General features: G+C 40.5%; 1 protein-coding gene across 4 annotated transcripts; it reads right to left on the bottom strand.

Annotated features, from left to right (window-relative positions):
• Positions 5488–10013, bottom strand: LOC109706708 (F-box/LRR-repeat protein At3g26922-like). Of its 4 annotated transcripts, none has more exons than XM_020227673.1 (3): positions 8721–10013; positions 6311–6508; positions 5488–6227 (listed from the first exon to the last, which is right to left on the bottom strand). In XM_020227673.1, exons 1-3 carry the CDS (start codon positions 10011–10013, stop codon positions 5796–5798), a joined length of 1923 nt encoding a protein of 640 aa, XP_020083262.1. In that variant the 3' UTR covers positions 5488–5795. The 4 variants fall into 4 exon arrangements, 3 of the variants coding, with proteins under 3 accessions (XP_020083262.1, XP_020083263.1, XP_020083264.1); XR_002215299.1 differs by lacking the exon at positions 5488–6227 and adding an exon at positions 7983–8156 and having other exon boundaries at positions 6415–6508; XM_020227674.1 differs by lacking the exon at positions 6311–6508.

The raw sequence follows: 10525 nt of genomic DNA, 5'->3' as shown, positions 1-10525 counted from the left end.
CTCTCTCTCTCTCTCAAGTGTGTGTGTGTTTTGTGTTGGCTAAGGAAGAATGAGAAGGAAGGGTTCTCCTTTATAAGCCCATGCCTTCAATTTACCAAAATGCCCTCATTCTGAGCTACCCACGCGTGCGGGGTCCTAACCTTGGCTCTAGGGTCCGGACCCCATAGGTCCAACAGCCCCAAAATTTCAGTATTTTTCGAAAATGCTCATTTTCGCTCCTCGAGCCTCTAATCCATTTCCAAACATTCCAAAACCCTCAAAACACATTTTTTGAGCATGTTTAAATCATCTTCTCACTTGTACTTTGTCGGATTCAGGCCAAGTCCAATATAACTTTTTGAGTTCCGTTTTTGTGCCCAACTCGCACCGAAAATACTTGAATGCTCTCCGAACTTCATCGGAACTATCTCAATACCTTTTCAAACTAGTTCCCACCGAAACTTCATAATTGCAGGAGTTCGGTATGTTACAGATGGACCAAAAGCCCACTTAATTTATATTTAAAATAATAATTAAAATATTTATAAATTTGAAACTTTTCAATCAAAATATAGATTTGAATATATATACTTAATTGATCATAGTTTAAAATTTTAATATTTTTCTAAAAAATAAAAAATAAAAATTTTAAGGGGCCGACTCGAAGCCCGGCCCTGCCCGAACCGGCTTGGACTTCCCAGGCCTAGGGGCTGTGCTGGGCCGGATGGTTGATTGCATCCGACTCTACACGGCACAGCCTGTAGTATCCTTATATATATATATATATATATATAATGCCACGTGCCCCCATGCATGTATTTCATGCTTATCTAATTAGGGGGTTGTACATGCCTCCTTAATTAAAATTTCCTCCCTCTCTGTCTCTGGAGCCATACGCGAGGAGGAGGAACTTGGGTGGAGCGTTCGTTGCCGACGTCGCATCGCCGAGCCGTTTGAGCGCACGTTTGTCGCCGTAACGTCGCATGGAGGCTGGGCGAGGGTGCATTTTCGCCGTCCTCGACGTCGCACCGGCGCTGGATTCGCTGTCGATGTGGGTACCTAACTTTCCTTCTTGGATTACTTGAACGCACGGTTTTGAGCTCGCGTGCTGATTTTACTGATTTTCAGCGTTGACCGTTAGTGTTTCGGCTCGTACTCGACGTAGGAATGTCGGATTTCGACGGGACTTGGTTCGTTGGATTCGGGACTTCGAGAGGAATCCACGAAGCCCTTATTTGCTGGATTTGGTGAAGGTTTGTTAGGTCGTATCCCTATTTCTTTCTGCTGCTGCTGTTTTGGGCAGAATTGATGCTTAATATGGGTTTCTATGTTTAGACCCATGGAGCGTGTTGTCGCTGGTTCGGGGAGCTGCGCCGAGCTTGACAGGGACTCCGGTGACCTTCTTCACCGTCGGGGATTTGCGATTAAGGTGGGTTAATCATCGGTTTACTCCTAAGTGCCTATATAGTCGACATGTAATTGTGGAATTATCTTGTGTGGCGCAATTGCTCGGTTTATTGATTTAGTATGGTTAATAATCTGAATTGGAGCTGAGTTATTATCTTTGGATATATATATATATATATATATACATGTTGGACTTGGATAAGACTTAGGAGAAAACTCGCGATTATGATCGTCATATATTTAAACTACCTGATTTAGCCATAGGGGCCGTTGTATTATTTTATACTGTAGCAGTATCCTCATAGTGAGTATTCCAGATAGTTTAGCTTTCGGTTACGCTTGTGCCGGGATGCCGAGTATACTTTTACAGTAGCGTTCAGGCTGTTCCGGACTGTTGGGTGCCGTCGGGGTTGACGGTGGACCCGTATCACTTTTTTGGCGTCGGATTGTGCCGAGGGCACGTTACCTGTTGGTTGTTAGACCAGTTTGAGTCGGTTACTGGACTTTGGCTTTTGAGAGCCTGATTGAGCTCGACAGAGATACGGTGCATACTCGGTTGGGTAGCTCCCACGAGCAGGGACGAAGCTAGGATTCAATCTTGAGGGGGGCCAAAATATATTTAAATAAAAATTTTAGTAATAAATAATAAACAAAATTTTTCCTAATTAAAAAACTTTTATTAAAAAATTATTAATTAAATAAATAATGTAAAAGTATGAACTTTATTTTTTTTTATTTTCAGATGTTTAACTTCTAATTATTTTATTTATATCATTACATTAAAATAACTTAGAAATTTTACTAAATCTAATAGTAATTTTTTAGCTTTTTAGTAAATAAAATTAACATAGCTATTAAATTTAGTGCAATTCTTGATTTAGTCAAATAAAAGAGCTCATCTAAGATAAATAAAAGTTTTAAAAAATTATTAAATAAAATTTTTAGAGTAGAGAAATATATTACAAAAAATAGATTTTAATATATTTTCATCCATAAAAAGAGTATATCGATTAGGAGAAAGAGAGAGAGTTATGTTGGCACCATGCTATTAAGTAAATATTGAAAATCTAGGAGGGCCAAATCTATCCATGATACACAAAAAAAAAAAAAAAATTGAAGGACCATTAAGCAAATATTGAAAAGTTGAGGGGGGCCATGGCCACCTTGGGCCTCCACATAGCTTCGTCCATGCCCACGAGTGCCACTCCGGAGACGGGCTTTGTGCTTCGCGTTGGTGTCGCTCATGCCGGTTGGACTTGCTCTCCACGGATCAGTTAGTGTGGATGGAGCTGGATAGTCGCAACTGGGCAGGGACGGGTGTATTCACAGTCCCAGGGACGGGTAGGCTTACAGTCCCGATTGGATTGGGTCAGATTTGACATTTCCTACAGTTGGTTAGTGTAGAGCATGATAGTATAGTGATTGATAGCGGTAGAGTTTACTTCCTGCTTTTCCGACTATTCTTGCTCCCTTCTGGAGACTTAGTGGGTGGACCGATGTTGTTTTGGGCGGTACCCACTGAGGACTACTTGTTTTTACAGTAGTTCTCACGCCCAGTTGTTACTCCTGTTTTTGCAGAGCCACAGGTTTCGGCTGCTGCACTTTCCGCGGATCAGGATCGAGGCAAGGGCGTCGCAAGTTAGAGCCCTACCCGACGAGCAGAGCTAGAGGCCCCCTACTGCAGGTAGATGTTTTGTTTCGAGTTTATGTACATAGCCTACTTAACTCGCCAATGCGAGTAACTCTGTATTTTGGATTTGATCTATGTATATGAAACTCAGTTTGTTTAGCTTTTGTTTATTCGAGCAGCTCTATGCTACTGTTTGCAGTATTGTATATCTACAGGTACAGCTGTCGCTTCGTATACAAGGAAAATTCGTTTGTATACAGCAGATTTGTCGACGTGCCCGGGGAACGAGACATCTGGGGCGTGACACAGCCCGAATATGAATCCGGGCCGGGCTGACCCTTGGCCCGTTTCAGCCCGGGTATTGTGGGCCGTGCCGGCATGACACGACCCACATTACACTCCTAAGCGTATCTCTTCATAAAAAGGCACATTTCTTTGCATCAAATAAAAAGACATCTTTTCATAAGAATAACTAATTCAGTAAAGAAACAACCATTCATTTAATTTTTTTAATAAATAATTTTGTCACTTTCATTATTATTTCTAATATTATAATCTACACTAAGATTTCCCACACTCTACAAGACACCATTGAATTACTGGTTTTAATCAATCCCTACATTATATTTTAGATTTTTTTTCATTTGCTACCTTATATTTCTTTTTCCTCAAAAAAAATTACTAAACTATTGTTTTCTTACTAATCTCTGCATTATTGTCAAAAAATCTGTTGTTTTAAACAGAAGCTAGGAGCTCTAATAGGAGACAATAGTTAGATAGTAGGAAAAAGCAAAGTGGTCCTCCGTGAAAGATAGAAATTCTTTTATCAAATTATTTTCAGCTATCTTTTCTCACTATTTTATGTTTTCTTGCCAAAATTGGCCAAATATGTGCACTGCTATTTTGTGTCATTGCTTTTTAATGGAGTTCTAACTTTTATCTAATAATAGTGTAGATTCTGCGCTTCGCTTCGCGGCAGGTAGGTAATATTTCAATCAATTAACCTGTACATATTTATTAAAATTTTAAATTAAAAAATATAACTAAAGAAAAAAGAAACTATAAAGTAGTCTTGCGTACATTATAAAAAATAACTTTTTTATTAATTTTTTAACTTTTAATATTTATATAGTCAAATTATTCTAATAAATTTATTTAAAAATTTAATTAAATTTAATAGTTTTGATAGTTATTTTATAAATAAATTTTTAATTAAAAAGTTAAAGTTGGAGGACTTATATTGTATATTAAATGGGCTAAACATTATTTATGTTAAAGTCAAATTGAAGAACATGTGAGGATGTCTTATATATCGGGTGTATAACTTTTTTTGTACTGTATTTATAAAATTTTATTATACAAGTAAAAATCTATTAAATTTTGTATCCAGATCTTTTATATATTATAGATTGTATTTATCATATGAAAATTTAATTTTATTATATTAAATATTAAAAAATAAGCTTGGTTCATATGATGAATCTTTAGGCCTGGTGTAGGCAAAAAAAAAAATTAAATAAACTAGAAAGGGTTGGCTCATATGTGTGAGAGAGAGAGAGAGAGAGAGAGAGAGAGAGAGGAATGAAAAAAAAAAGGGCCCCACCGATTTGCCCCAAATCCAAAGAGCACGGCCGTACATTTCACTGGCTCCCCTTTTATGTATAGTATATAGTAAGTAAATGATTATAGATTTATTACTTATGGTGTACATACTGAATAAAAAAATAGTCTACTTGTGTCTTTGAGAAAAAATAGTAATAATATAGTATACAAATGAAAAAACCCCAAAGTATGGTGTAGTATAGTATAATTAAGTCAAACTTAACAATAGACTATCTTAATTCAACAGATCCTATTACAATGTTTTGTGAGCAACCCCATTACAAAGTTGAAACACCATATCGCTAGCTCGAATCCAATATTGTCATTCCAATATAACATTGTCATAGGAACTCAACTGTTACATGTGGTAGAACTAAAAATATATCAAAGTATAAGATTCTTATATAATCACGCCATCTCCTATCAATCCACGATAACATAAGTTTAAAACATAATAAGAATTCATTTTGAAAAGAATAATCAAACAAAAATTGAATGAGCTAATTGATTAATAGGTAACTCAAAAGCTTTCTATAATTTCTGTTGTTAGTATGCATACATTATTGAGTAATTAAAAAAGTATTTCTAGAAACTAAAAAAAATCATAAGCTGTTCGCAAATTCGTTTAGAAATCAGGGAATATGGCGACGTTTAGAAATCAGGGAATATGGCGACTGTGGTCAAATCAAAGATGAGCAAAAGGTGGAGAAAAAAAAGTTGCAGATGCACGATCTGTTCATTAATTGGTTGAAAGATATGTCACATGAGGCACCTCGAGTTCAATCGATACATGTGCAAATTTATGGATGAATCATCTTAAAGCAGTTATGAATCAAAAATACAGTGACATGTATATTATCTTTACAGTCTTTGTGAGATGAGTTATGCCCAATTTTGACCAGGGCTTTTGCTTTGATTTGTGAAAAGATCAAGTGACCTTAAAGAGGTCAAAGAACAACATAAAATGTACTGTTGACTTTCGTATGAAATCAACAGTTCAATTTGCTTAGTTATTGTTCCCACTCCCAGCATGTTTCTGAAACAAGTAAAAAAAGTATGATCTGTACACAGTACATGTGTTCTATACATTCGAGATAACAAAAAAAAAAAGGAGGAAAGTGACAGGAGCGCCCCATCTCAATTTGTCATAGCAGCAGCTAATCTAAACCATCATGATTCATTCATAAAACTCATACATACATAACTCCGCATGCCTTGGGCAGTTTTCATCAGAAGAACATTTCGAGAACTGAAGAATAGCATGCGGAGAGCATGTAGAGAAGTAATGGCAGACAGTGCTCTGAATCCTGTGCGTTGCCCCTCTTGAACCTTTCACATAATAAAGATGTATGTGCTGTAGAGCACAACCCTTCAACCCCACAAAGTACAGCAAGCACATATCTCCCGGCCCTCCGGAGAATTGATGCATCGTGAATTTCTTTAGTTGAGGCAGCGAGCTCTGGCCAATATTCGGTACTCTTTGCACGATCTGCAAACCTTCGGTTTGGTTTAAATCAATACTATTCTCCATCATGATCAAAAATTCATCTTCATTTTCTTTTGCTGAGGGGACTACTGGCGGTGGGCTCTCCGGTACAGCATTCGTGCTCTGAACATTTAAAGGGCGGAAAGTTACATTAAAGAAACTGAACGCGGGAAGCCACATGATGCAAAGGCAATTGCAGCGCATACGACAATGCATAGGTGTTGTATGTTCGGGCAACACTCGAGGAAATCAAGAAGTGACAAAACGACGATGGGTGACAGCCTTTTGGTGTACCACTTCTCAAATGTGGCTACTGCATATTTCTTGAACACAGGCCACCAATGGAACTCTTTGAGTTTGTCAAATATCAGCCGCTCACTCCCAACAGGACATCCTTGCATAAACTTTCAGGAGAAAGAATCATAATAAGGCGAAAGAACATATATAGCAAATTGCTTTTATGTGTAGTATTAGAAATATATCTATGCAGTCATTTCGAATTAACAAAGAAGTAGCGCCACATTTTGTAGCACGTAAAATTAGTGCTTGCACCATGAAAATCTTTCTGCCATTCATGCAGAAAAGAACGAGAACGACAAAAATCTGAGGTAGAATGAAAAACTGAAAGTCACATGTCTAGCTTATTTGTGTCCGTTTTGTCCAAAATCCAGGGGCTCCTTGTAGTATTAGTTCAATATGCTGTCATTCATTCACTTTGGAGTCTATATTTAATAGTTAACTCTGCTAACAAGGCCCAGCGGGTATTGGCTCTGCTCTCCAATGCTATTATCCTAATGCATTTTCAGCCGTATCACAGTTTGGACTTTCTCCCAAATTCAGTCTCATCACACCCTATTTTTAGGTTCTGCTTCTCACCTAGCTTGTGCAATCTGGCACTGCATAACCTGTTTGGCATAGATATGAAAATATCTATGATATGCATCAAGGCATGAAATGCTTCGTCTTAACTGAGCACCGATTTTGCTCTTCTTGTAAAATCTCTCACTGGGAAAGCAGGACCTTAAACATGCTTTTTTTTTTAAAAAAAAAAAAAAAACCTTCCTGGTCACACCTTCAACCACAATAAGACCACTATTCTTTGCTGGTGCATCACATTCTCTGCTAAGCGCTATCAACTAACACTACTCAGCTATCTTACTCTAACCACCTTCACAACACGACAAATTGGAGCAAGAAGCACCTATATTCAATGTCTCTGTGTGAATATTCGTGTGAATCAATATACCAGTACAGAAATAAAACTTCGTCATAAAATCTCGACTAAGCTTGTGCCTTCCAATGTATAAGCTGTACAATCATAAGAAGCAGAAACTATGTGAATAAATCTCCAGTAAAATGCAAATGATTCAACATTTTGCGTTAAAAAGAGAAAAAGAATGCATGGGGGATTCAGGTGTTGCATATGTCGTGCTATATTAGGTGAAAAAGAAGTACAGTAAAACCAATCAAGCTTGTGAAAATAGCAAAGATCGATACTTTAGGCATAACTGAAAAGATTTGCTCCATAATGTCTACTAATGAGTCACCATTCTCCTGTGGGGTAAGTGAATTGAATCGTAATCTAAAAGTTGACCAACATATTTGTTGAAACATAAGTAAAAATCATTAACAGCGTTTATAGGGACCTTCGGAGGAATGCTAGACAAATGTCAATGACATCTAAGCAAATAATGGAAACTCAACAAGTAATGGTAGCATTAGCAATGCTACAACTTCAACCACGTAATAAGGTTATCCGATCATGACTGAGTCGGCATTACTATATAATAATTAACAATTAATATAACTAGTCAAATATTGCAAACGTAGTTATTGGCAGTAGAAACTAGCAAAGAATGAGAGAGTAATTACAACTACCATGGCCCTGTTATCCACATATCATCCAAAGGGATTGTTCAAGAATGACAAATAACACAGCAGGTTTTTAAGCTCTGGAGCTATATCGAGGATGTTGATGCCACGTCTTTCTCCAGATAGTTAATTCACCAACTGTCGGGTTCAACTTTAATGTGGCGAGAAAAGCTTCAGAGACTGTAAAGGTTATTTAAATTAAAACTCTATCCCTTTAGTTCGACTAGATTGTTTAAGAACAACTCAAGCCAGGAGGGTGTAAGGGGCTCCGCTGATACTTTGTGTTTTATGTAGAACCAGCAAAGCTCCCGAACCCAAAGAGCCTTAAAAATGTCACTGAGTTCATGATCTTGGATATTTTCAACACTTTTCAGCTTGTTACATGCTTTCCACCCGAGTTGCTCGATTTCATTTCTAGAGTGTTATACACAGGTGAAAAGAATAACTTCTAAGAGTGTGACTGAAGTTCACACCTAACTCCGATGACTATATTTACGAATCATCACAAATTCACATATCAAGGCTTCAGCAGGAGAAATTACAATCTACAAACAGCAAAAGGTCGGCATTGTCATCTTTTGCAGCAAGGTACATGAATTTGCAGATTCTCTACACAAAATACAGCAAACTAAAACCAAGAGGGCAACAACAAGATCTCAACCCAAAGAAGGGCAACTAATGGAGTAGTTCTTGGAAGAGAGAATTTCGGCCAACAATAAACAGACGGAATTGTCGAAACCATACCTCACAAATGAACCACCAGTTGACAGACAACAGCCTAACGTGGGAGAGCGGCTGCATCAAGTTCTTCCACAGGTGGTATTTTCCGCCGTAAGGATTCTTGACCGTGCAATGCAGAAAGGCCTCTTCCAGCTTTGGGACGGCACGGTCGAACACTCCTAGATAGCGGATGTCGCCCCAGTAGAAGAGGCGGCAGAGCTGGGGAGTGTCAGCGACAACGATGGTGCCGAGCTCCTCGGAATCCTGCACCATGAGGTGCCTCATCCTCGGCGCTCGAACCTGGATTCCCGAGTCAGCTCCGGTCTCGAACAAGACACTATCAAGGGAGAGGAGTTCGAGCCCCTGGAATGCCCGGATGAGCGCCGGCGGGTTGGCGATTTCAAGATCGAAGAGGACGAGCGTGCGGAAGGAGGAGGAGGGGAGGGAGAAAGGGAGGACAGTCGGACCGAAGATCCGGAGGGTGGAGACGGTGTGGCGGGGGTCGAGGCGGAAAGCGAAACCTTCCGGAACTGGGTTCCTGATGGTGAGCTCCGCGATGACGGGGCACGAGTTGAGGAGCGACTGGGGAGCGGCGACGCGGGCGTAGTCGAGTTCGAGGGAGCGGAGGGAGGGGAAGGCGGGAGGGCCGGCGGAGGGGGTTTCGCGGGGAACGGTGCAGTAGGCGAGTCTGAGGGTGGAGATGAGGGGGCAGGAGCGGAAGGCGGACGCGGGGAGGAGATCGGCCTCGTTGAGGAGCTCCACGGTGAGGCGCTCGATCGCCGGGCACTGCGCGAAAAACGCCCGCGGATCGGCGATGGTGACTTCGAAGAGGGAGAGGGAGCGGAGGGAGGGGAAAGCAGGGCTGATGACGGGCTCGAGGACGCCAGGGATTTCACAGCTGGAGATGTCGAGGGCCGTGAGGCCGCGGCATAATTGGAAGAGGGAGAGGGGAAGGGTGAAGGGGATTGGGGGGGTGTAGTCCATCCACATGGCGAATTTGAGGCGCTGGACTGAGTGGGCGGCGGCGAAGCGGATCCAGCGGTCGACGACGTCGGAGTCTTGGATGGCGGGGAAGACGATAGAGGGGATGGTCATGCAGGAGGGGGAGGCGGATAGATGCTCCAGGCAGCTGTCGATTCTGGAGATGTAGACGTTGACATTGTCGTCGGCAGCATCGGTGAAGTCGAAGGCGGGAACGGTCGTCCAGACGAGGCGCCAGCGGCGGGAGAGAAGGGAGGTGCGGAGCATGCGCTTCAGAGGGAGGAGGGAGACGATCTTTGCAAGGATCCCGTCATGGAGAGCGCTGATGGGGTCCATCGGGAGGAACGTCGTGTGTGGGGTGGGGGCTTTTTTTATAAAATGACCCTCCAGAAACTTGAAATTGGTAAAATGATCCTGTCAAAATTTTATTTGTAAAACTAACTCTCTTTTTGCCACGTGGGCGTCACGTCAGGATTTCTCACAAAGACGGTTAATCGTTCACCGTCTTTTTTATATTTGTTGTAAAGATGGTAAATAATTTACCGCCTTCTGAAGGCAATAACCATTCACCGTCTTTAGTGCAAAATTTTCTTTTTTTTTTTTCTCTGCGTTGGGTTGGTTTTGAACCAAAGACGGTGAATCGTTCACTATCTTCATAAGATTCACTGTCTTATCAAGGATACCATACCCTTAATTTGAAAAAATTTGCGCATCAGAATAGGAATTTGCACTAAAAGCAGTAAACGATTCACCGCTTTATGAAGGCGGTGAACCATTTACCGTCTTTACAACAAATATAACCGAGATTAAAAGGGGATTTCTTCGGACCCCAAATCGAATCGCAAATT

This window comes from Ananas comosus, linkage group 2 (genome assembly GCF_001540865.1).
Source record: "Ananas comosus cultivar F153 linkage group 2, ASM154086v1, whole genome shotgun sequence".
Classification (NCBI taxonomy): domain Eukaryota; kingdom Viridiplantae; phylum Streptophyta; class Magnoliopsida; order Poales; family Bromeliaceae; genus Ananas; species Ananas comosus.
Note: the sequence above shows the minus strand (reverse complement) of the source record. Positions and strands in the feature narration are given on the sequence as shown.

Excerpts from the sequence above, each read along its gene's own strand:
- LOC109706708 (XM_020227673.1), bottom strand. The coding sequence starts at position 10,013 with ATGGACCCCATCAGCGCTCTCCATGACGGGATCCTTGCAAAGATCGTC. Across the intron at positions 6,509-8,720 it reads ACTGGTGGTTCATTTGTGAG|TTTATGCAAGGATGTCCTGT; the intron begins GTATGGTTTCGA and ends TTCTCCTGAAAG. Across the intron at positions 6,228-6,310 it reads TACAACACCTATGCATTGTC|AGCACGAATGCTGTACCGGA; the intron begins GTATGCGCTGCA and ends TTAAATGTTCAG.